This window comes from Eutrigla gurnardus (genome assembly GCF_963514095.1).
Source record: "Eutrigla gurnardus genome assembly, chromosome: 13".
Classification (NCBI taxonomy): Eukaryota; Metazoa; Chordata; class Actinopteri; order Perciformes; family Triglidae; genus Eutrigla; species Eutrigla gurnardus.
The window spans coordinates 3,666,650-3,691,975 of NC_139936.1; the positions used below are offsets into that span (position 1 = coordinate 3,666,650).

A 25,326-nucleotide genomic window follows, 5' to 3' on the forward strand; every position below is an offset into this window, starting at 1 on the left:
ATTTTGCCACACCTTAACGGTTCCCACTGATCAAATGAAACTACAGGTTTGGACAGATCTGCTGGCTTCCTGTGGATCAAGGTGGAGATACATTTCATAGTGTGTGTAGAAGATTCCGCCTGGATTTTCTCACAGTCACAATAAAACGCCCCCCCAACCCCAAAAATAAAATAATATTAAAATACATAAAAATTCAGTCACTCGGAATATACATTTGGAAATGATGGGAAATGTCTGTTTTGCCTTTATATGCTCTAGAGATTGATAACCCGCCAAATCGAGGCGTGTCATATCTGGGACGAGCCTCCATAAAGGCAGACCAATAAGAGGACCTCTCAACCACATGCCTCCGTATATAAGCAGACATGCACCTTTAAACCGGCTGGTGCAGAACCACACTCATGTGGATTAACCCGCCCATTCATACAGTCAGTACACTGGATGAATCATATAATCTGCACTGAGATGCCAAGCAGGTGCATTCTCCACGTCCTCGTCGCCTTGTCGTCCCTCATGTTATCCGAAGAGAAGCACGCGGGTCCCTCCTGTCTCACAGCGAGTCCTGCAGACGCGGGGCGGACGCGCGTCACCTTCCTGCGCGAGGACGCGGCGGGCGTGCGCTCCCTGTACACCAGCCTGTGGTCCGAGGACACGCGCCACCCGCTGACGTGCGAGGTGAACACCGACCCGCTGGTCACGGAGAGATACCGGAGCGCGTGCGGCGACGGCGGCGGTGGCGGCGAACTCACCGGGAGGTTTGACGTCGGCGCGCTGCTCGCTCCGGATGCTCCGTGCGCGCTCGTCTCCACCGGCGCGCCAAAGTCTGGAGAGGGGAAAGTTCGGAGGAGACGCTCCTGGATATTCCCAGGGACGCTGTGGTGCGGCACCGGGAGCAGAGCGGGCAAATACGAACAGTTGGGTGAGGGTTATTGATTATTACTATTGATTTGCCCATTTCGAGTATTTGAGGACATCAGTAGTCAGAGGAGACGTAATGGTCACTTTTTTTTAATTAATTTGGCTCTGAGAGAATGGAAAATAAAGACTAGGGGCCCTGAAACTGTTTGGCCCTCAAATCTGCACCAGCTCTTACGTCACCAGAACTTCCTAGACATAATGTAGATCAATACTAGGAGATTTAAATGATATAAAATACTAATTTATCATACAGTAACTCTGAACTTCACATAATTAGAATTTATATAAAATAACAAAAAACATAAACAGTGATTTGCATATACATATATATTTTAGAGTGATTAAATAATAATAACACACATCAGCAAAATTTTTTTTTATGTAAGTGGACTGTTGTCCAGATGAATTACACATAAAGTTTAATTTTTGTGACAAGAATATTAAAAGCATACTTATATGTGCCTCAGTGGGTTCTCCAAATGAAAGATCTTGGGTTTTCCAACCCCAACATTTTTAATCCTAAACTGTCTTTGAAGCGTTCTGATTCTACGTGAGGTGAGAGAAGGACTTTGCTTTCCATGCAAAGCGCCTCTTTGATATATGATTGAAATTGAAATCCTGAATCTCCTGAACAGGGATGTTCAAGCGCGCCGACAGATGCTGCCGCGAGCACGACCACTGCCTGCAAATCATCAAGGCTTATACGGAGAATTACGGAGCCTACAACCCCAACTTCTACACCGTCTCCCACTGCGACTGTGACCAAAGGTGAGGCTGTGACAGAAGGCTTCTACTACCGAGGCCAGGTGTTTAGTCCTGCAACCCATCCCCCCCTCTGACCGCCCATAATATTATACTATGTTTTAGATGTAAAACCAGAACCAGAGATGTGATATGAGCATCCATCCAGTAGAGATAACTCCAATCAGCCCTGCAGATATTCTGTCAAGAGTCAACACGTTGTACTTTTGTGTTTGAAGGGCGTACCTTCATTATTTTACCGTATTAACCTGCAGAGATATCAGTTGTTCTATTGCCGCACATCCAGTGCCGACAGGTGCACGTGGAATACGTTTGCCCTCTAACTCTTGGCGTTCGTTCCCACGTGGCTGACACTCATTCTAGGAATTCACCTCCCGGCCAGAGGGCTTTTCTGTTACGTAACGTCGATATCTAAAGTGTTGAGTCTTGAGTCGACAAAACAAGGCATGCGTTCAAGGATATATTGTTTGAATGTCCTTCCCTCAGGTTTCGCGAGTGTCTCCTCGGTGTGAACGACACCATTTCCCGCATGGTGGGCTACAGCTTCTTCAACATCCTGCGGATCCCCTGCTTCCAGCTCAGACGCCAGAGGAACTGCACCGAGCGCAACGCCTGGGGAAAGTCAGTGTCATGTTGTCGCAGCGTAACACAAGATGTCGGTCCAAGTGGAATGTGCATGCATGGTTTACATTGGATGCCAGAGCAATAATGCACATGGCTTGTAACAACATGCCCGACGCACCAAACCCAGATCTCACAAAACTGTAAAGGGCACCGCGCCAAACCTCTGCTCTGTTTCCACAACTTTATCTATCAGGTTAATAACAAATCGTCCCACAAACAAGAAATGATTAATGGTTAACCTGAGAATTCCAGGATTGATGACATTGACAAACTACATAATTATAACTGTAATTTAAGATGTGCTGTGTGTGAGTGATTGATTCTTGAGTTGCATTACAGTTATTATGTTCCTCTAAATTATTATCATTATCCCAAATAGCAGTGCAAAGTTCTTCTGACTGAAATAAATATGCATAAGATGAAAATACAGAAGGTTTAACACATTTACTCTCTTCAGGTGTAAAATAGCCAAAAGGACTGCCTTGGCCGTCTTCCAAAGCCCCCTGCCTTACTCTGCTGTTACAAGCAAACACGGGGACAACAGCACTGACAACTTCACAGCGAGCGAGCGGCCGAACGCCACCGACACGACTGTGAGCCCACGCAGAAAGTCACCCAAAGGTGAACACAGATGTAGCTCCAGATACCCACCCACGGGAGACACCTTCTCCCTCAGGACGACGAAGGGGCGAGGATGTAAGAGACTCAGGAAACTGCACAAGGCGGCACCTTCCAGGGTGAACGCCACCGCTGCTTCCATGACAACCAGTCTTGTAAATGCTTTTAAAAGTGGTGCGTTGATGCCAAATACAAAAAGAGCTGGAAAAGAGAAGAACGCCAGAAAGGGTGTGTCGGATTACCCCACACAGAGGAGCCACGTTTCTCCACAGGGGATCCCCACACAAAGCACCCCGTCGTTAACGCTGGAGCTCCACTTAACATCCATCACCGCGGACACCAAAACCACCAGAAGTCGCCAGAACGTCCCAGATCGGAGCTACTGTTGCGGATTCAAGACGCCTCTGAGAGGTGACAACTTCCAGCCTCACTGTAAAGGTTGTACAACGTCTCACATGACCACTCCTCCGCCGTCAACGACACATGGATTACCGGTCAGAGGGGCGACAGCTCGGACTCTGACAGAATCGCCCAAACAAGACACTTTGAAGAGACTCTGGAGTGCAACTATGTTCACCGTCACGACAGATGTGAAGCCAGACGCCTCCACGCACGAGGATGGAAAGCCACAGCAGCAGACGGATTCCTCCTTACGATGGAATACGACACGGCAGGAGCCCGTGGGTACCGTAGTCCAGAGTACACATGCAGGGAGGGGCCTGAAGCAAAATACGACATCACATAACGTGACAGGTGAGTGCACACGGCTGATGAAGCCATCACGTCTGCTGGAGGCCTGATGCAGCTTAAAAAGGCCACTCTTCAGTACTACACGATTAAAACAATGAATCAATTATTAATATTATTATTAGTGGACCACGGTGAGCAAATCTAGTGGGATTATAGGATCAAAAAATTATGAAATATTATTATTATTTTAAGGAGTTTGAGCTTTATTCTCATTATATTGAGGGTCAAACAGCAATATAATGACATTTGAGTGGCATAAAGACATTTCAGACAATTAAAAACAATAAGGTGTGCCTTAAAATAACAGTCTGCAATACATCATGCAATCTTGACATGCCCACAGGTGAGGCAAAATATCAGTGCGTGGCATAATTATCTTATGAATGTAAGTACGCTTGGATCATTTGTTTGTTTCCCCTCCTGCAGACAACCAGCTGCTGTGTGGAAGCCTCAAACATCTGGATGAATGTAAATACAAAATCCGTCCTTTGCAGAAGAAGTATGATCTGCAGAACACGGAGCCGAAGACTTCCTACCACTGTGATTGCACCAGCCGGTAAACTCAACATCACATAGTTTTCCCCACATATTTGCAATATTCACATTATGCAAGATTAAAAAAAAAGTAATATTTCTTTCTGGCATACATTTTCAAATTTATGCCAGGAGCCTAGTTCAGCTGGATGACTGCAGTAAAGCCTTGAACTTATGTTTATTTTATCTTTAATTGGGCTCTAGTCTCATGCAGACAAATTGTCTTAATGACGTATCCCTTCATCAGACAGGCCAACGTCCTGCTGCTGTGCTTACTGCTGTATAAACAGTGGTACATAAATATTGGCCCACAATGCCCCGCCCCCGTCTGGAAAACAGCTTTACAACGTAGTCACGCAGCTTTCAAACCGATCCAAACGAAAAGCTATTATAATCCATTCTGACTGTGTTGCATTCCTGAGCAACTTCAAGGTTTCAGCCAGCAGATGAAGTAACTAAGCAACTTCTTCATAATGAAGCACAGCAGCGTTTCTTCTACTTAAAGAAATATTGAAAGTCCCCACAGTCTCTAAAAGGATAAATAAACAACTATGACAAACAGAATATTATTTGAATAACTTGGATTTCAATGTTTTGTCGAGTTGCACCAACAGGCCTTTTTTCACAGCAGATGTTCCCTCCGGTGATGCTCGTGACGATAACGGTTCAGTGTCCTCAGTAAGCCAGCGTGTGACAGTGTGACAGTAAACCAGCAGGAAACCAGTAAACATTCTTTCCCACGGCACGTTGTTTTGGCAACGTCACAGCTGGAAAAGCACCGGTTAAATTAATGGCATTACTTTTTGAAAATGAAGAGAACGAGATACACCTGTTTATCTGGATGGATGGATGGATGGATGGATGGATGGATGGATAGATAGATAGATAGATAGATAGATAGATAGATAGATAGATAGATAGATAGATAGATAGATAGATAGATAGATAGATAGATAGATAGATAGATAGATAGATAGATAGATGTGAAAATGGTCAACACAAAATAATTCATCATGACAAATGTCATCCACTTGCTTTTATAATTAGTTGAAATGTCAATATTATATTAATAGCAAATGCTTGATTACGTATTTGTGACTCATACTACTATATATGCAACACTCACAACTGCATGGCGAGACTATTATTGCTCATTTCATGATGAGGAAGCTTTATTTCCGCGCGGTTGTAAACTGTCCTCTGATGGTTGTTTGTCTGGCATCGTTGCAGCTTGGCTGTTCAGCTCCGAAGCTTCAAGCAACCCAGCGTTCTCCCCGAGCTTCTGATGGATTTCGTCTCTCCACACTGCTTTAAACTGCCGAAGGAGAAGAAATGCCACGGCAGAAAAAGGTTTTTAAAACTTGTTCATCTCAGTCTCAGTCTCCTGTGTGTATAATAGATTACCAGGTTGTGTTTCTAACCCCTTATTTATGTTCCTTTCTAGCTGTTCTGGAGGTTTCTCTAAAGCCTCTGATCTACTTGAAGCACTTAAGATGATTGATGAGAAAGACACTGTGCAGCATTCAGGCAACGGCAGAAGAAGAGGGATTCCTACCCGTCTTTCTAAGCGATGCCTGAGGCTGGAAAGGAAAGCTGCTGTTATGGCACATGCTCACACGGCTCTAGACTAAGCCTCCGCAATAGTGAATTTAATACGCTTCATATTTCACACTGGGTTTTTTTCTGTTTATCTCTGATGGTGTAAAATGGTGTGTCAGAAAAAAAAACTTGAATATGTAATATTTGTAAGTATGCCATGGATGTACATTTAATATCATTATGAAAGAAACTGTAAAAAACAAACAAACTGGCAAACTATCAGATTATGCATTAAGAATGTAATAAAAACATTGATTTTTTAAATTTCTGTCACGTGTCACAAATAATTGAAGGGTGGCTCCTTATTAGCTGCACTGCGTATTGATTAATTTAGGAAAAATGTAATGGAAACTTACATTGTTACACTTCTGTCCTTTACATACCTCTCGTTATGCATATATGTATATATAATATAAAAACGTTTCATGATCTCCAGCTCTATACAATGTGCTGCATCATTATTATCATTATATTATTAATAATGAGACATGGAAATGTATGGAAGCCCATTTCCACCACTGTCAGAAAAAAAGATAAACTTTCTCAAAATGTTGACTCATATCAAAATAAAAAGTTACTATATTATGTCATTGTTTTGAGATATTAAGTCAATATTTATTATTATTATTATTATTATTTTTAGAATTGTTCTCTTTTTTGGCGGAAATGGGCTTCCATAGAAAGTGGAAGTAAATTCAAAGATTCATTCCTGTTCAACTAAACAATCATCAAGATGTTAACCTCCCCCAAAAACGTCACGAAGGGTCAGGTTTCATGATTCAGGAGTCCCAACTATATCTATTATTTCAGTTGTGAGCTCCATAAAGATGTTATACTTTCTTGTTCAAAATGTAATATTTTTCTTCAGTTGCTTGTAATACATGACTGTACACATTTATGGGATAATAATAATAACCACGCAATTCCAGCTTCTCACTGCTCCCTGAAAGCTTGAGTTAATTAAACATTAAATGATGGCTACATTACATTTCACAAAAATCAAGGTCAAAGATGACATTAAGTGCAACACTCATCTTCATTAATGTCCAATACAGAACAGATGCTCCTACTTATACTCTCAACCTTGAAGTGTATTATAAAATTGTACAACATGACCTCAAAACGGCATGATAACTTGTCTTATAAATAAGTTGTGTGTCGTTTAAAACACCAAATGAACTCGCGATTTTTTTTTCTTTTTTTTTTTTGACAGTTTGTATTCTGGCCCCGCGGTGCATGCTGGGTGAACAGCTAGTTGGCCTTGGAAACATGGCGTCGCACTGACAGCTGGGGAGACTCTCATTATCTTCTCCAGCCGCTGACACGGCGCCCGGGCCGTTAGCCGAGCTGTCTGCGTACACGTTGTTTTGACCGTGGAAGAAAAGAGCTCGTCACGGACGCGGTCTTCGTCCCGGAAAAACGGCTGTCGTTTTAACGGCGCGGCGGAAAAATAACGGGATTTAGCACGGGTGTCACGCCCACCACCGCTCGGTTAACGTTATAACCGTACGGTAAGCTAGCACCGCTTCGAGCTAACCGAAACCCAGACAGCTAAGCTAAGCTAGCAGCCGTTAGCACGACACGACCAACCCGTGTGATGTGAAGAGGACCCGCCGCTGCTCTCTGCTCGTTGCTCGGCCGTCTTGCCGTTAGCTCGCGTCTCTAGCACGGACGTTACAACCCCCCCTCCCCTTCCCAACCCTCACCCCCCTCGTCTAAACTCCGACGTCGGCTAAGAGGGCGATAGTTTTTGTTATTGTAGCTCGCTAGGTAGGCTAACTAGGGCGTTTTCTGTCATTCTGTCACTGAATTTTTAATGTTCGACCCCTTTGGCATCACTGTCGGAGGAGAGAGCGATGGGCTCCGGGGCCGTGGACTCGTCCCAGTGGCTTTCGGTGAAGGAGGAGACCATTTTCCTCCACGACGGACTCATTCGGGTCACAGATCTGGCCGAGCTGCCCAGTGAAATCGGAGTGTCGGAGCAGGGGGACACCGAGCAAGAGGTGGGTGAAAGCAAACCTCACACACACTCACACACTCTCACACTAATGTGTATGCTCTATACAGGAACACACGCGCACATATATGACAAGGGTGGACGTATTGTTTATTCAACGTGTTTTTAACCGTCAGCTGCAACAACAAGACCCTCGGTGACAACGGCAGGGCTAACGATAGCAAGTTTCCTGTCGTTACATGCTATTGACTGCTAACTGTCAGGGAAGGGAAAAACCGTTGGCGAATCACTTCCGGTCATCTCCTCCAAAACACAAGTTCTGCAAAACCCAACCGCTGTAATCTAATCACAAACGCGTGTAACTTGTTTGGGGGAAGAAAAACGCCCGTCCACGTGACTTTTTAAACGGCGCGTGCTGTATTTGATTTGTTTTATAATATTCAAATAAATTGCATGTGAGGTGGCGCGCGTGCACTGCATGTTATGCCCCCCCCCCCCCCCCCCGTATCGGAGGTGTCAAGTTGCACCTCTTTAGTAGTAGTGCCCAGTGCAGCAGCTTTCTTTATAGTCGGGCAACTTCTCAGATTGCACCAAACGGTTAACATCTCGTTGGATGGCAATGTAGTCGAAAACCCCACAGAGGTTTGGTAATAGAAGATGGCATATCCTGCTATTTGAATAGTTGTAGTTCAGTAACTATACTCCACAGTGACCAATCTTATTATTTAAACACAAAGAAGCAATGTCATCAGAGTATATTTTGAGGTTTGTTGTTTTTGCATCTGGAATGTAGGCTTTTATTTTGAAGGCCTAATTCTCGCAACCGGACGTGTCCGTGTTGTTGGATTGCAGAGGCTTTCCAGTGATGCCGATGGAAACTTCGAGCCCACAGTGTTGCGTCCTCGATATTGTAATAAAGCTGCAGCTAGTAGTGTCCACCGGTCTGTAGAGTACAATTTGTAGTGGTCACGTGATCATGACCACGAGCTGGGATCTGATGCCTGGCCGGTGGTGGATAGTGATGAGCATGGAACAGTGGCTGTCAATGCTGGTTGACCACTTAAATCAACGATACCTTATGTTAGCTGTACTGTGGGTAGTACTATTTCCATTGCTGCACTGTGATATATATAATTCATCCAGCACACTGTGAATTTAGTCTTATGTATTTACCTATACTTTTTATAAGAATTCTCCTGCAGTCAATCAGGATCTCTCCATGTTCATACACTTCCAACATTTCAATATTTCAACTCCAACTATGGGCTTGTTTTAGAGTGTTTTAACCGTAGTCAAGCTCATGGTTGGTGTGAGAAGTTGCATGCTGGTTCCACACTCCATCCATAGTGGGAAATCATCAACAGATGCCTGCTTGATTTAATTTTTAACAATGTACAGTCAGGTCCATTCAACCAGCTGTATTTACTGGAGCCTACCCTCTTTTGTCCTAACCTATTGACCCACGATTTTACCTACTATAAATGACTAAATGTTTTTTTTTATCCTCTTAATTCAATGCTGTATCATATTTAGCATTAGTAGAACAATCACCCATGTATTACTTGACTAGAACTAGTTATAGACGTATTAGACACATAACAGAAAACAAAACAAGCAGCTGGCTACTTCACTATGTATCCATCAGCCACATGCTGTTCTGATTGAAGTACATATGTTCAATCGGCAGCTCCCACAGATGACAAACCCATGGTTAATTAATGAATGTGAATGGGCAGGTTTGAACCCCTCACCCGCTTTTAAAATCAAATTATTATCTTAAGTTGAACAACATACGTGCAATGACACACATTTTTTCAAACCACTCTGGAACAAGCAGAAACAATGTGGATGAGCTGATAAAGGCACGATAACACAGCAGCTGGACTTTTCTCTTGGGGAAAGTGCACAAGATGCTGCTAAGATTACAATTGTTTGGTTCGGCAGCCTGTATGAATTTATGGCTGTTTTCTACTTTTACGTTGGTCCAATATTTGCAGGCATTATTCCTTTGTAATTATAAAGTAATGGTTTAAATTTATGATTTATTTTCATGGATAAACTTTTTTTTTTGTTACACAATCCCCAGGATCCCTCAGTTAATTTAATCTGAGCAAAAACGGTAACATGTAGCCTATGTGGGTGAGACTCATTAGGTTGGCATGTTAATAATAGCTTTTTCTATGGGATGGTGCATGTACAAATATAGAAGGTCCAAATTCTTTTTTGTTAATGTTTGTAAATCTGGACATATTCACATGTCTAAAGAACATCTGAAATTGAAAGAGCGTAGCCATGTTTGTTGTTTTCAAGCATATTATGTATGGTAGTGACTCATACCAAAATATAGGTCTGTCTTCTTACCCTATGTTCTGATTCTCTACATTTCATCTCTCTCTGAGTCCAGCTTTAAGATTGACTGGTTTGGTCGTCCAGTGCTGTTTTCGTAGGTGTTGCGATGACGACTATTTTTATCTACATGCAGCAGTGTTTTGCAGAGCAAGGTGGAGAAGGCCCAGCATCCAGTCAAGGAGTGTTACTGTAACATTAGTAGCGTTTATGAAATCGAATCAATACAAATTGGGCCTGCTAAATGGTATAATGGATTTTTTTCCCTGGTCCATGATCCACTGGGCCACAGAGTGTAATCAATATCTGAAATGCGGCCTAAGTGCACATGAAGCACATTGTTTCACTTGCGATAGGCTATCCCAAATGTGCCTTGCTATCTCTGACCATTATTTCATAGTCCAAGGAACTGTTGACACAAGGGCTTATTCCGTGGAAGTGATTCATAGTTGCGAGAACCAGTAAATTATAGTCATGTTAGAAATAATTAATTCAGTTGAAAACTCAAGTTTTGTCTGCATATTGGCAACATTGTGCTCTCCTTCTATATTTGAATTATTACTTCTGAGTGAATATTCTCCATGTATTAGAGCAACCACTCTAGGAATCAATTGGTCTGCCATCCATTAGAGTTTATTATTTTCTGAAAGGTGCAGACACATTTTCACAATATTCTCTGATGTAAACGTAAACTCATTGCTTCTTTTCTTTCTTCCCTTGTCCTCCAGATTCTAACATTTGAGACGAAGAACCCGGTTGAGCTTGCTGAGCGTCTGCGTGCCGTCTGCGGGAATCAGAGCAATGCATACGCACGCTTGCTGGAGTACCGTCTCAATGCCCTGCGTGGCCTGTGGGGGGCGCAGCGGCAGCTGGCCCTGGAGGAGCAGCAGGAGCGAGAAGGGACCGGAGGGGCTGATGAGGAGACCTTGGCCTTGCTCAAAAGACAAGGTCTGCTCCAGCAACCCGAGCAGGCGCCCTTCACCTCCCGCGTCGGCCTGCTGCTGGTCTTTCCCCTTTTGCAGTCCCAGACTCGCAGTGACCCGGCGCTCTGCTGTGTCACAGCAGAGGTACTGCTGGCCTGCCTCCGGGACTGCCAGCCGCTCAGCCTCAGCAAAGAGCCCGCTGACTGCCTCAATGGCCTGGAGGGGCTGCTCTGCTCCTGGCTGGAAGATGGTGCCAAGGAGTCGGGCCATCCGCAGGGACAGGCTCATACCCAGATCCTCCACACACACCGGCAGAGGGAAAACGCTGCTGCTGCTCTCGTGGCACTTGCTTGTGCCAGGTGAGGCCATACATTCTCTCCTTGTTGCCCCCCCCTTCATAATTCATAATGGGGTGTTGAATCAACAATATTCTGTAAATGATTATTATTAGAGTACCCAAACACTTACCAGAATGCCTTGTTAAAAGCAGTCAACAAACTGTGATGATGAAAGTATCCTAGCTAAAGCTCTACTCAGGTACTTCATTGGCAACTCTAGTCACAAGCAATCAGTGAGTCAGTTATTCCCGGCAGCCAAAGCTAAAATAAGCACATCACTGACCGACTGATTAGGTTCTCTCTTCAGTGTACATGTTACATGAGTGATCATGGCTGATTCAATGCTCAAAGCCACCCAATGCACACTAAAGTAGTCTAATCTCAAAGTTTACACTGTTAGATAAAGGCGTAGCTGATGATTTGGTATTTGATTGTTGTATATATCCTTACATTTAGTAGGCATAAGCAGATTTCCTGCTTTCTGTGGCTGTGTTTTTTTTTTTTTGTGTCGTCTAGCCCACGTAACAACAGAATGTGCTTGTTTTTTTTGTGTGCATTTGTGCCTGAACTCTGGCTTCTGCTTTTGACAACTGATCTTGACTTGTCAAAACCAGAACTCTCCACTCTTTGTTCAGCCTCATTGGAGGCTGAGAGCTCTTTGTTGTGGGGAATCATCCAGTCCTTTTCACTGACAGCGGGAGCTAATTAAAGAGCTATCAGGTCGACTCCCCCCCTCTCACCTCTGATGTCGCTTAGTAAATCCACAATGTGAAAGGGTTAAGTAAGCAAAAAGGCTGCGTGGCCATGTGCTTTGGCATCAGTTGTTGATAAGATGTTTACACAGTGAGGTGGATGATGGGGCTCTGATGCACGATTCATGTGTGTCGTCTTTGGAACATATAAACAGTGAATCACACATTTGGTGGCATGTCAGGTGGTTGACAGGAAAATTATGTCATCACTATAGACATTGTAATCTTAAACTTTAAACTTTATTTATTTATATAGCACCTTTCAAAAACAAGTTACAAAGTGCTTTACAATAAAACAGATAATATAATGAGATAAAATCCAAACATAAGATAAAAACATGATAAAAATAATTTAAATAGCTACAACAATGAACAACAATTAAGAAAAGGCCTTAAGGTAAAAGTGAGTTTTAAGAAGGGATTTAAAAGATGATACTGAGTTTGCCGTAATCGATGTCATCCTGTTGTTATCTATTCCTCCATTCTCTTTTTATGCCCAGTTGATGATGTTTTTAAAAGCTGCAGTTGTAAATCCTGCTTCTTTTTGCACCAGAGAATGCCAGAACAGCATTTCAGTCGACCCCCTCTTGCATAGATCTTCTCTTTGAATATAGAAATACTTGAATGTGCTCATGTAATAGTTCAGTCTGAGGTAAAGCAGTAAATGAGCGCTGCAGAAACTTAGTAAGTAGGTGGCTCATTACACCCTGCTGAGAGTCGCAGTGTAGAATAATCTCTCTGTTGAAAGATTGTTTCATTCAGATAAAAAAAAAACATTTTAATTTCCAGCCTATTACATTGGATCTCCTCCGTAATTCAAGCCGAGTATTATTCCACTCGTAGATCCAGAATGTTTAACGATGAGCTTTCACTTGTGTGTCACACTGAGGCCTCCTGACTAATCTCCAAACTGTCCTCTAGGGGATCTCTGAAGACCTTCATCCACACAGTTCACCTACTGCAGAAGCAAACCGATCTGGGCCAGCTCCCCGTGTCAGATGTCCTTTACAGGTGAGGGCAGGCTTGTCTGAAAGATAAATACTAGTCATTTTTCCAAAGTGTAACCACCCTGTATTTTTTCTGCTTCAGACTTTTGCTCCTGGAAGGAGGCCCAGGCTCTCCATCCTGCCTCCTGGGGGGCAAACACAGTGTGTCCTGGGGTTTTGAGGACATGCTGCCCACACCTGATAATTCTGCTGGAGCAGCGGAGAGTAAAGGTGAAAACCTTCTAAAAGTGTGAACAGCCTCTTCATTTGTGAAGCTGGAAAATATGAATAACAGGCCACAGTCGAATGATGAATTATGTCTCGTACAGATGTCTTGTTTTCCCCCTTGCAAGTTAGAGAGCGAGAGAGAGAGAGAAGTGGGCTAGTCAAATTGCCCCTCATAATACTGCCCTGCTTCTCTGTTCTATTTATTCACCTTTAGATTATTTATAAACCTCCTTGTGTGAATGCATGAAGCTCATTTTGCCGGATTTCCCTGTATATGTATGTGTAGTGAATAGCCTATTTTTGAAACTGAAGATCTGTGACTGTGAGGAGGGCAAGCAGAGGAGGGGAGAGTGGTGTTCGCTGTCGAGCAATCTGGCAGCGGATTTTGTGGAGCGAAGGAAGATGATGAAAACATGCAGTTTAGCCATAGAGCAAATTTGCGTTTTTAGGTAATTTCTACGACACTGACATTAGATCCCTTGTCTCCAATCTCTGGAGGCGTCACAATCCCCATGATGAAAACATTTCAGCAAAGCTATCCTTGACCTCGTTAGCACCCTGATTCATCCACGCCCCTGATGATGCTGTCCCCTGCTTTTCATCACCATCATCTGTCTGTCATTGCCCTTATGTTGAATCCTTTTTGCCCCCCCGCATGTCCTGCAGACACCGACTTGGGACGCTGTCTAGCCACAGACGGCCTCTATCTGTACACCACCAACTCCTCCGGGAGAGGACTCAGCAAGCTGGGCTCTGGTTTACATGGGACACTGAGGTAATGTGACTCTCCTTCTCGTCTGCCTTTCGTTATCCACAGCGTTCAGAGAAAAGCTGAGAGAGAGACAGAAAGAGAGTGTGCTGCACTAAAAATATCCCTTATCACTTTCCCATCCCATGGCACTTAAAACCAATATCAGCAGTACACAGTCACATCCTCCCTAACCGTTTCTGATTGAATTGGTCGATTCTTTTTTTTTAAAAAGGCCGTTAGGTGCTGTGCCTCTTTATACCATGCTGTGTTGGCAAATTACCCAATTTGTAAGCAGAGGGCACATTGTAAAAGGATCCAGTGTGTTTTTTGAGTTCAAAGGGCCCAGAATTATCCCCCCCAAGTATTTATGTACTGGATTCCATGAGAAACAACTTGGAAAGCATTTCTGTAAGGAAATTAGACTCAGTGGGACCCAAACTACAGCAATTAGTACGCCAACTCTTTTCTTGGAGGACATTCTCTTAACTAATTGTCCTTGTCAGCACCGAAGAGGGTAAAAGAGATGCTTAATTCGGTTAATTCTGCTCAATTTTGTGCACAATGCATCCATGTGATGCCGTTTTGTGCCACTCAAACTGATGGACTGTGTTTGTATTCATGCAGGGGTTTCGTGTACTGTCGAAATGAAGAGCTGGAGCCCGGCTGGGTGGTGTTCTGCAGCGGTCGCCTCCTCCACCGTCCCTCCTCCTTTGATGCCAAGCCTCATCAGCTGTGCCAGGTCATTGACCCCTTCACCCTCCAGGTACTGTGTCCTCTCATTCCTCTGCTAATTTGAATTTGGTGTTGAATTAAAGATATACATGTGCATACAGTCTCTCGGGTAGAATGACAAGCATAACCAAAAGCTAATGCGTGTGTTCGCTGTGTGATTTTTCAGGTGTGCCAGATTGTGCCCATGCCAGCCCACCACTTCCCTGTGGGCAGCAGCATGACCACGCTGCACCTCTGCTCAGATGGAACCTACCTGTACTGGGTCTGGTCCCCAGCCAGTCTCAACGAAAAGACACAGAAAGGCCACTCTGTCTTCATGGATGTCTTTCACCTGTCTGTGAGTGATATACATATACAGAAGGTTCAGTTTGCTGAGGTCCTTGTTCCATATTTGATGTCTTATCTTCCCCCCCCTTCCCCCCATGTCCACGCTGCAGACACAGACAGGGTTGTGTGTTGCAGACATCTTGCAGGAGAGGGTTATTTTAACTCGCAAGGAAGGCGAGTCTTCAAAGTGTTTGAATGAGCTCCTCTTGAGTCGAATGTCACGCTTCCGGGCCTCCCATTCTGCCACATTGGCTGCTCTCACAGGCTCTGCAATCACCAACACAGTTAAAGAGGAACAGTCTGGTAATCAGCACAACTCTTTAAGTCATCCTTTTAATGTGCAATACATATTTGATCGTAGGGTTTTCTGGTGACACTTTTCTGTTTAACCCCTTCATAGCTGTGAACACAAGCTGCGGACTCCCTTTGAAGACCCTCAGAAAGACCCCTATGTATGTGTGTGGAACCTATCTGGTGATGCTGGTCTCACCTCCTGGTGTATCTGGGAGCTCTGCCACACGCTCCCTGTTTGGGGGTACCAGCAGCCTGTCCTCTCTCAAAAGTAAGAGCACACACAAGACAATTGGAAATCCTCAGCGTTGAGTTGTTTTTTGCTAAAATCATATTTAAATGTCGACATTTACAAGCTCTGGTACAACAGATTAGATTATTTGTGATTTCAATACAAAAATTACACAATATTCTTGGCAATGAGTTCATGACCGAAACTAACCTTTTCACTTTTTGAAAGTCTTGGCCTCCAGTCTGGTTTTTAACCTGGCTGACGGTCAGTTCAGCAGCCGTGCAGACCTCATCGATGCTCCTGGCAGTTCTCTGGGCAGGGGAGCCCAAGTGGCGGGGCTAGGTGAGCTCAGCTTTAGTCACACTCTAATCTAATATGTTTTACTCACAGTATATTCAAGCACTGCATTGCCAATTTTAGTGTGCTATAATTCTCTCTGGGAAATCTCTGGTTTTCATAGGAGCATGTTATGACGCACTGAACAATTTGATCTGGACCTGCTCCAGTGATTATATCGATCAGTGGTGCAATCCTGGGAACCAAGCCTTTCATCATGTGTGCCATAGGCTCGGTGTCAGCCATGTCATCAAAGAACCCAAAGGTAGATGGATGTCACACCGAAACCATCAGAGGCTCCTTATATAAAGTCACGTCATGAAATGTGAACATCTGCCAAACTTGTCCTTTCACAGAGGAAACTGTGGCCACCGGCGAGGTGATCAACCAGCTCCTTCACCACGTAGGTGCTATGTGTATCCATCAGCTCAACCTGCTGGCAGCCAGCAGCAACAGCCTGCCCCTGGGGGCCCTACTGGGTAAACAGCATCCCATCGAGGCCCGCCACTTCAGCAGCATCTGTGACATTATGGAGAAGGCCATGGTCAATGGGGATACCTGCATCATCCGCTGCATCTTGGTGGTGTTCCAGGTCAGTTAGGCCTGCAGCTGGGGACGGTTTAGCAGAAAATGACTCAGCCTTTTTCTAAGTTTTGAGTTGTTGTTTATTTTTGTGTGTCCAGGTGGTGTTTAGGTTTTTCAATCCTCAGTCGGAGCAGAATAGGGAGAGCGTGCGTCGTTCAGGCCTCCTCCTGTGGCAGCTACTCATGGCTCCAGTGGATCAGATAGGAGCAGAGATTCAGAGAGAGGTGTGCCTGGCCATCAGGTAAGATTCATTCCACATAAAGCCCAGTGTACTATGTGTATATAAAACAGAAGTGATGGTTAAAATGGTGTTAATCGGTTATTAAAAATGATATTTAAATGGACCCTCTTTGTTTACTTCCTCTCTGTAGCTCAGGCTTGAATACTTTGTATCAGGGCGAGGCTGAACTCAATAAACTGCTGAAACTAGTGTTAACTGAAGGTGACTATGACAGTAAACACACATTTTAATGTAACTGATACTGTGGTGAATTCATCTAATATTGTACGTACCGGACACTCAGGTGAAAGGAACAGTGGCCTGTCTCATCTTCGGGATGTCATCCTGACCAGCTTGGCAGACCAACTGCAGAAGAATAGATTTGGGAGTGAAGAAGAAGACTACTACAGGCAAGTGGATACGATAGCATCGTCATCATTATCCAATAGCACAGAACAATGTCATGTCTCGGATTAAAAAGTTGGCCAGATAGTAATCTCCCTCTTTCACAGATTGAGTGACGAGCTGCTGCACTGTATCCTGAAGACTGTAGTCCGGGAATCCTGCCTCGTCATCACCAAATGTCAGACTGTCGCCCGAGACGACTTCCAGAAGCTACTCTCCACTGTGCCAGTATGACTATCAGTTCAGCAGAACGAGACGCCATGTGCATTGATTACCATCACATGTTTTGTGAGATTGCACGATTTAGAAATGTCGTTTCTCTCCCCCTCTCTCTCCGAAGGTGGTCTCACCTAGTCTGCGCTACCTCATGGCCGTTCAGAACCACCTCCTCAGTAACACCATTCTTATCCGTCCGGATGATAACGACGACAGTGATAGCTCCCTACAAGGGGAAACAATGAAGGTACAGGTAAACACCCCCTTTAAATACCCCTTTCTCTGTGCACGTGGAGTCTGTTTCTTCGTCTGTCGATGAGAGACCAACCTACCGAACGGAGAATGGGAGACGGATGTTCTTTTAAGGAACTGCGTTGTTATTTGTGGCACTTTTGCACTTTTATTTATATTAGTTAGCATTGCTACATTAACTCAGGAAGTGTTGTTTCTTCATATTATCATGAGTCTTGATTAGTAACACTCTAATGTAAACAAACGGAGCTAATATCTATGGATAAATGTTTTTATAAGTAGACATAAAAGTAAAGACATGATGTGTGTATAACTTCCACATTGCATGTGAAGGATAATCAATGACAATCTTGAAGGCAGTGTTACGTAAGTTTGGGTATATTCTGTGTGTGTGGTGTCCCCAGGAGCTGCAAAGCAGCATCCTATCACTTGCAACCAAGATCCTGGTGGGCTGTGATGAAGTGCTGGAGACCCTGCAGCAGGTGACCACGGCTCTCATTAACAGCGACATCGCTGACAGAGAAACCAGGTGAACGTCTAACTGCATCTTTTTTTTCTAACCCTTTGGTCAGCCAGCCACAGTGGACACAGTGCTGGATCCCTTATTTTATTATTTTGCATGAGTAGGCTTTTAAAGTTAATCTGTGGTGTCAAGTGTGTTACTGTAAAAACATGATGTCACTAACAAAAATAAAACCAGACATGATGTTCTTTTGGATGGTTGTAAGGCACGATTTCACTGTGAAACAAGATTAAGCTAAACCTGCATAATGCTTCAGCTTCCTCACACAAAAACAAATCAAAGAGGGCATGAGAAATCGTTTATGGGTGCAGAGTTTTTAAATCACTGTGGCTTTGTTTTACCTCTTCACGTTCCCCTATTCCTCGCCTTGGATTCATCACCGTAACATTACATTTGTGTTCTCCTTTCTGCGTGTTGTTCAGGTTGAAAGGCCTGGAGCAGGTCACCAAGGCCACCATGCTTGGGCACCTGCTGCCGGTGTTGCTCACCACTCTGATGCACCCCAACCTGCAGACCCTCACTCTCGCTGATGCCCTGATGCCGCAGTTGGTGCAGCTGGTCCTCTACACCAGCCAGGTAGAGACTTCCCAGGCCTCAAAGGCATTATATTAAACTCTTTTTTAGTATAAACCCCAGTTATCATTAAAGGGTTTATTTCCCGCCTTGTTTTTCTAGACTGCACTGCTACTAAAGACTCAGTCTCCACTTTTCACGGAGGAGCCTCCACCTCTGGGTGCTTCTCTTGGACTGGGGGGGAAGGCATGTTCTGTTGATGAAAAGTAAGTTCATTGAAGGTCCACCACGTGAATGTTAAGTAACTCACCTCTTTATATATCTTTGCTGCATAATTCAGCATTTTAATGAAGAGATTATTACAGCAGCCCACGTGGTAACAGAAGTGCCAGCTGTTCTGTATGTCATAAGCTCAGTTTTCCAAAACTAGTCTATCTATCCGCGTCCTTGATATTAGAATTCTTGACGAACGTGAGGAGCCCGGGTTCCTGACTGGGCTGAAGATCCCTGCCCCATGGGCTGCTGGGAAAACGGTGGAGACGGTGCACCCTGTGAGGGACAATTACAAGTTCAAGGAGACGGTGCACATCCCAGGAGCCCGCTGTCTGTACCTCCGCTTCGATTCTCGCTGCTCCTCGCAGTACGACTATGACAAGGTACTGACACGAGGCACAGTGGCCTTCTCCCTCTGTACCTCCTTACATACAGTGTGTAATATATCATGCATCGCAAAGTGCTGGTTGTGGATTTCTTACACTAAATGTAATCTCTGATTTTGTAGTTGGTTATCTACGCCGGTCCCAACACCAACAGTCGTAAAGTGACGGAGTATGGAGGCAACACTCTGGGATATGGCAGTCGCAGCGTCTTGGGGACAGGATGGCCCAAAGACCTGGTCAAGGTAACGGAAGCTTTTTTGCACAAACATACACACCGAGATCGCATAACATTCTTGAAGTGCAAAACAATGTTCTTCGTCCTGTTTTAGGTTGAAGGAGACACGGTGACGTTTTCTTTTGAGATGAGGAGCGGACGTGAACACAACACCCCCGATAAAGCCATGTGGGGGTTCTCCTGCACTGTCAGAGCTCAGGTAAAACTCGCTGACATGTCCGCGTGGGACGTGAGGAACAGCAGCTCAGTCTGAAGATGCTATTTGTGTTTGTTTTTCAGGAGTCCTCCGAGGATGTCTCTGGAGGCCTCCCCTTCCTGGCAGACCTCGCCCTGGGTCTGTCCGTGCTGGCCTGCTCGATGCTCCGCATTCTCTATAACGGGCCGGAGGTAACGAGAGAGGAGGAGGCCTGCCACGATCTGCTCTGCTCCAAGCTGCTGCAAAGGTGACGCAGCTAAATGAAAATACCACAGAATGCCTCCCAGCGATATCGATCGGCCGTGTGTTAAATATAGCACAACATAAGAATTGGAACACGTTCGTCAGTCTTTGAACACAGCAGAACTGCTGGCAGCCAAGAAGACAGACTGATGACGAGCTTTGTTTTTTTTGTTGTTGTTGTTTTTAGGTGTCAGTGGCAGGTGGAAGCAAATGGTGCAATCTCTCCTGCTCTCACGCCCAGCCCTTCCCCTCTGCCACTCACCATTGAGGAGGACCGAGAGTTCACCTACCCCTCTGACGTGCTCATCCCACCCCCGGGCCTCATGCCAGGGGCCTACTTCGACTTGCCTCGCATCCGCCTCCCTCCGGGCATCATGGGAAGGCTACGAGAGGTGTCTGGAAGGGCTCGACCACAATTCCGTCCTAGCATCAAGTAAGAAGGTCATGATGTCACAGTACACTTAACACACCTAACTGTACAGATCCTAGTCCACAGTTTTGCAAGTATTAAAAAAAATATATATTTTCAACCTGCTTCAAAGATGATCACAATATCGTTTTAAAGTTATTTTAACATTTTGAAAACCATAAAACAGAATATCTTTGCTTTTGTATGCCTACGGCTGAGTTCATCCATTAAATTGCTTATTCCAATGCAGTTTTCAATCATCATCGTTTGTTTTCCTGATGGTATTGCAGCTCTCCCCATGATAGCAGCCGTAAAAGCTCAGTTTTTGTCTATTTATCAGATGAGGGATGGGATATTGCTCATCGTAAAACAGTTTTGTTTTCTGCTCAAAAGCATAATTTATTTTACTCTACTATCTTTCTTCTGTAAGAGAGGTGATCAGGCCGGATGTCATGGAGGAGGTTATAGTATCCTGTGTGATAAAACACCTCAGCCTGGTGGACGCCCTGCAGTCACTTGTCAACTACCAGTACCGCGAGGATCACGCCGAAGAGTACGACCTGGTCTGCAAGATCATGGCCGAGACCTTCAAGAAGATCAACGCTATGGAGCGTCAGCTGCAGGTGAGCCTCCGTTAACACAGGAAGGCTTTTAAAAATAAATATGTGTTTGCTTGTTATTAGTGGACGATGCACTGTGCACACTCTGCATGTTTGCCATCTTGTAAATTCCTTAATTAGGCTATTCGAGAAAGTTCTACGTTAGATGGTTTTAAAAAGTACTTCCTGTTGGCTGCAGGCAATGTGATTAATAGCGAAATGCTTTTGTATGGTGTTTCAGCGAAGGTGTATCTGCAGCAAGGGAGTTGAGCGTATTTACACCACCTTGTAATATCTCTAATCACCACAATGCTGCTGATGTGACAACAAAATGGAGAGATACTTACATGGCCAGAATGTTAAACTACAGGCTGGAAATATGAGAGTAATATTAAACAGAGCAGGGTAGGAATCAAAATAAGGATGAGGCTGAACAGAGTTTAGGAAAAAAAAAAGTAAATTAGGCTACCAACCAGAACAGGAACAAGAAATGTGAGTCGTACTCTGTGTTTAATTATCTCCCGTGCTGCTTTCAGAGTGTTGCAGAACTGGAACAGAAGTGGCAGAATGAGGTGGAGGAGGCCCAGCAGGGGAAGCTGGAGAACAACACGCCTTTCTTTCATGACTACCACTTCTTTGAGGTGCCCTGCTCCACACACAATCAACAACTTTACTTCTGGATATCATATACATTTGCTTTCATATTCATAATATATATTTATTTGTACCAGAACAAAATTAAGGAGCTGGAACTACTCTGCTCCCTGAAGGAGGTCCCGCTCGATTTTAGTGATCTGGAGAATGTTGTCCTTGCATTGAGGCAAGTAATGAATGAATGAATTGATAAAAACTATAATTGGAATAGAAGTGGGTCAATTTGTGTGGTAACGTTATGTATCTGCGAATACAGGGAGAAGTTCTTTCAGGATGTGAACAGCATGCACCTCAGAAGTGTCACCTCACTGGCTAAAACCAAGGCACTGGTGAAGAGTTTGATGAACAGAACTGAGCTGCTGCTTCATGTTACCATCGCGCCGCATTGCAGAAGTCTGACCACCACTCCTGCAGGCACACCAGGTCCAGGTACATGAGATCTTTATATGTGTGGTTTGATTATTATTTTACTAATTAGTTTCTAATTGTAGGGTTGGGATTATAGATGTGTTGCTTCAGATGGATGTTTAAGCCACAATTTGTCAAACAAACGGGTAAAGTTATGTAACTTCTCACTAATTAATTTTTAGAAATGCACATTTTTCTCTGTATCAATATTTCCATCTGTCAGTGTTTGTCATTTTTAATCCATGATTAATAGTTACTCTAGTTACCCTGAGATATCAGCCATGGGAGAAACAAAATGCCAGTTAATTTGATTCTCAGCTAATTCTCCTGTTGGTTTTGTGCCAGCCTCTAAATCAGTGTCGGACGCCAAGACGGGGATCCCCATGGTGAAGCAGCCGGTCTTCCTACGCAGCATGTCGGCACCCTCTGACTTGGAGATGATCGCCAACCAGGACTTGGAGTTTACACACGCACCCCAAAGGTGTTTATCAATGTGTTTGTTAGGATTATTGTTTTACGAGTCCAGTGAGTGAACTGGGGGTGAATTTAATCCTCTACTTTTCACCTGTAGGAGGCGACACCACCCTACTAGTCATCGCAGCAGCTCATTCACCCTCCTGCAGTCTCTGGCCATCGAGGACAGCCGAGACAAACCGACATACAGTGTTCTGCTGGGGCAGCTCTTCGCCTTTATTGGAACTACACCTGATCAGGCTGTAAGTCTGTAACTCATCACCCACTCCTCCTTTTCTTATTGACCTATCTGTTGCTGAAGCTGAATCACAATCAGTCTGACATTAAGATCTTTTATGCTGGTTACTTTTGTAGGTGTCGAGCAGCAGTTTCCTGTCTGCTGCGCAGACGCGATGGAGACGTGGCAGCACACGGAAGCAGGCGCTTGTTCACATGAGGGAGCTGCTCACTGCTGCTGTCAGAGTTGGTGGCGTCACCCACTTGGTGGGGCCTGTCACGATGGTACTGCAAGGTGGTCCGAGGTAAGAAACGGGGGTTATAAACACTAGTAACATTGTTTAGTGTGCCTGGTTCCTGTGTGTATCTATATCTGTATTTGTGTGCAGGATTGAGGAGCTGACCTGTGGTGGAATGGTGGAGCAGGTGCAGGAGGCGTTTGGGGAGACCATGACATCTGTAGTGTCACTATGTGCACGCTACCCCATTGCTTGTGCCAACAGTATTGGCTTGCTTTGCACAATCCCCTACACCAGGCAAGATCATTCTTCTTGCATTATCTCTCCACATTACTGAAACCTCAAGATTCCTTACCCTCATTTTGCTGTCTGCGTTTTCATAGGAGCGAGGAGCAGTGCCTGGTTCGGAGTGGTCTGGTCCAGCTCATGGACAGCCTGTGTAGCTTAAGTGGCCAAAGGGAATGCAGTTCAAATGAGAAGCAGACCAAAAAGCAGAAGGTGGCCACCATGGCTTGGGCTGCTTTCCAGGTGCTGGCTAACCGCTGCATCGAGTGGGAGAAGGTGGAGGGTAAGTTCTGCTTGTATCTCAGAGGAAATGGTTGCACACTACAGCATTAGTAGTGTTTCATGTATGTAGTAATGGTAGGTAAGTAATCTGTTGTTTTTTTGTCCTTACAGGTGGATCTACGGATGCAGTGCACTCTGGCCTGGCGCGGCAGGTGTCCAGCCTGCTGACCAATCACCTGGCCAGAGCCACAGAGTGTTGTGGGAATCAGGCAGCTGGCAATGATGCCTTACAGGATGTGCTCAGTCTGCTCAATGACCTTTCCAGGTGAAACTATATGTCCTGTATGCATATGATGGTTTGCATCTTGTCTGTGTGTTTGTGTGTATTGAATTTGTTTGTATTCCAGGAGCCACATAGGAAAAGCTATCCTGAGCCAGCCAGCTTGTGTTTCCAAGCTCTTATCGCTGCTGCTCGACCAGAGACCTTCACCGAAGCTGGTACTTATCATCCTGCAGCTGTGCCGAGCTGCCCTGCCTCTCATGAGCGTGGAGGACTGTGGTAATGTGGCCCTGCCCTCGTGGAGCTACTCTATTAACACGCTAGATGCAGAGCAACAAGATGCTAGCGACCCTGCCTCGCGTATTGCTGCTTTGCTGCTAGCAAAGCTGGCAGACTATGTAGTACCAGGTTGGTTTCCTCTTTCCTATGAGTGCTAAGATGTGTGTGGCCCCTTGTAAGGAAATTATCTAAAAATCTTCCCTCTTTTCCAGGCTGTCAGACGCTGCTCTCGCCCAGCTCCTCTGAGCCAGACACCAGTCTGTCCAGAGCTAGTTCCAAAGGAGCTCTGAAGTCTGAGGATGTTGGGGAGGAGGGAGAAGCGGTGGATGGCAAGCTATCGATCTTCATCCACAAGAGAGAGGACCAGTCCTCTCATGAAGTCCTACAACCGCTTCTCAGGTAAAGTTGCCCCCCTGCTGTCTTTCTTTTTATATTTCACATTAGTAAGCTTCGTCTATGACACGAGCGTTGTTCATCCTCTCCACAATGCAGCAGCTCAGAGGGACGTCCCTTTCGACTTGGCACTGGAGCGAACATGGAAAAGGTGGTGAAGATGGACAGAGACATGACAAAGGTCAGAGTTTTACTGAAAATGAAGAAAACATCATTTAGAATATAATGAAATATGAAGTGCTATCCTTACCTCTTTTTAAAACCCTTTTCCAGAGTGGCAGCTGTGAAGTGATCACAGAGGAGGCATCTGCTGCCCTGAGGAAGGCCAACAAGTGGGCCCAGTCTGGTCTCATAGTGAGCGTTGGTCCACCTGTGGAGGCTCTAGCCCAGGAAGCCGCTGGAGGCATCACCACTGGTGACAAGAAGAAAACGGCTCAGACCGCCGTGTGCAGGGACAGGAACGCCGATCTAGCCAGGTGAGGAAACAAGAATTCTCACTTTCCCCTTTCATGTGATTTCTTCAAACTTTTTTTTATCTGACTTTTAAATTCCCGTTGAACAGGTCTGACCCGGTGAGGCCATTTATCAGCGGCCATGTTGCCAACAGTATGGCTGCTGAGGTCATTGCTCTGCTGCACAGCCTGCTCACTGCCCCCGAGTCCAACACGGCTCAGATCTGGACCAGCACTGCTGAAAAGGTAAAGGACTTTTACGTGTCTTCATTTATCATAATGCATATGCTCATTAATGGTAATTAATATCTTGTTGCTTATCTAGATGGACATGGATGTGTGTCAATATGAATGCTTTCTCCTTT

The 25,326-nt window shown here is 44.8% G+C and overlaps 2 protein-coding genes across 4 annotated transcripts in view; both read left to right on the plus strand.

Moving 5' to 3' along the window:
* Nucleotides 1–358: 358 nt before the first annotated feature.
* Nucleotides 359–6,069, plus strand: LOC311022826 (uncharacterized protein). The gene is made up of 7 exons (XM_084024394.1): nt 359–919; nt 1,554–1,686; nt 2,167–2,301; nt 2,762–3,675; nt 4,099–4,228; nt 5,437–5,556; nt 5,651–6,069. The coding sequence occupies exons 1-7, from the start codon at nt 442–444 to the stop codon at nt 5,835–5,837; spliced, it is 2,097 nt and encodes a 698-aa protein (XP_083880520.1). The 5' UTR covers nt 359–441; the 3' UTR covers nt 5,838–6,069.
* Nucleotides 6,070–7,083: 1,014 nt separating this feature from the next.
* The window catches only part of hectd4 (HECT domain E3 ubiquitin protein ligase 4), a 32,650-nt gene continuing 14,407 nt past the window's right edge, over nt 7,084–25,326 (plus strand). The window contains exons 1-40 of one of the 3 annotated variants that reach the window (XM_084025446.1): nt 7,084–7,808; nt 10,837–11,390; nt 13,043–13,132; nt 13,211–13,338; nt 14,002–14,110; nt 14,711–14,849; nt 14,985–15,155; nt 15,256–15,448; nt 15,546–15,707; nt 15,897–16,010; nt 16,129–16,269; nt 16,361–16,596; nt 16,688–16,830; nt 16,961–17,031; nt 17,114–17,219; nt 17,322–17,442; nt 17,555–17,683; nt 18,087–18,211; nt 18,628–18,781; nt 18,881–18,984; nt 19,176–19,374; nt 19,500–19,619; nt 19,707–19,811; nt 19,892–20,055; nt 20,239–20,484; nt 20,891–21,083; nt 21,596–21,700; nt 21,791–21,883; nt 21,974–22,142; nt 22,467–22,602; nt 22,693–22,837; nt 22,950–23,116; nt 23,201–23,347; nt 23,434–23,618; nt 23,729–23,882; nt 23,965–24,245; nt 24,329–24,515; nt 24,609–24,690; nt 24,783–24,985; nt 25,072–25,207. In XM_084025446.1, coding sequence (XP_083881572.1) covers nt 7,662–7,808; nt 10,837–11,390; nt 13,043–13,132; nt 13,211–13,338; nt 14,002–14,110; nt 14,711–14,849; nt 14,985–15,155; nt 15,256–15,448; nt 15,546–15,707; nt 15,897–16,010; nt 16,129–16,269; nt 16,361–16,596; nt 16,688–16,830; nt 16,961–17,031; nt 17,114–17,219; nt 17,322–17,442; nt 17,555–17,683; nt 18,087–18,211; nt 18,628–18,781; nt 18,881–18,984; nt 19,176–19,374; nt 19,500–19,619; nt 19,707–19,811; nt 19,892–20,055; nt 20,239–20,484; nt 20,891–21,083; nt 21,596–21,700; nt 21,791–21,883; nt 21,974–22,142; nt 22,467–22,602; nt 22,693–22,837; nt 22,950–23,116; nt 23,201–23,347; nt 23,434–23,618; nt 23,729–23,882; nt 23,965–24,245; nt 24,329–24,515; nt 24,609–24,690; nt 24,783–24,985; nt 25,072–25,207 — 6,354 coding nt within the window. In that variant the 5' untranslated portion in view covers nt 7,084–7,661. The remainder of the gene's footprint in view (nt 7,809–10,836; nt 11,391–13,042; nt 13,133–13,210; nt 13,339–14,001; nt 14,111–14,710; nt 14,850–14,984; nt 15,156–15,255; nt 15,449–15,545; nt 15,708–15,896; nt 16,011–16,128; nt 16,270–16,360; nt 16,597–16,687; nt 16,831–16,960; nt 17,032–17,113; nt 17,220–17,321; nt 17,443–17,554; nt 17,684–18,086; nt 18,212–18,627; nt 18,782–18,880; nt 18,985–19,175; nt 19,375–19,499; nt 19,620–19,706; nt 19,812–19,891; nt 20,056–20,238; nt 20,485–20,890; nt 21,084–21,595; nt 21,701–21,790; nt 21,884–21,973; nt 22,143–22,466; nt 22,603–22,692; nt 22,838–22,949; nt 23,117–23,200; nt 23,348–23,433; nt 23,619–23,728; nt 23,883–23,964; nt 24,246–24,328; nt 24,516–24,608; nt 24,691–24,782; nt 24,986–25,071; nt 25,208–25,326) is intronic. The other 2 variants (XM_084025447.1, XM_084025448.1) reach the window with 2 other exon arrangements.

Coding starts and splice junctions, on each gene's coding strand:
- LOC311022826 (XM_084024394.1), top strand. CDS start 442: ATGAATCATATAATCTGCACTGAGATGCCAAGCAGGTGCATTCTCCAC. Junction 3,676..4,098: donor GACATCACATAACGTGACAG/GTGAGTGCACAC, acceptor CCCCTCCTGCAG/ACAACCAGCTGCTGTGTGGA. Junction 5,557..5,650: donor AAATGCCACGGCAGAAAAAG/GTTTTTAAAACT, acceptor GTTCCTTTCTAG/CTGTTCTGGAGGTTTCTCTA.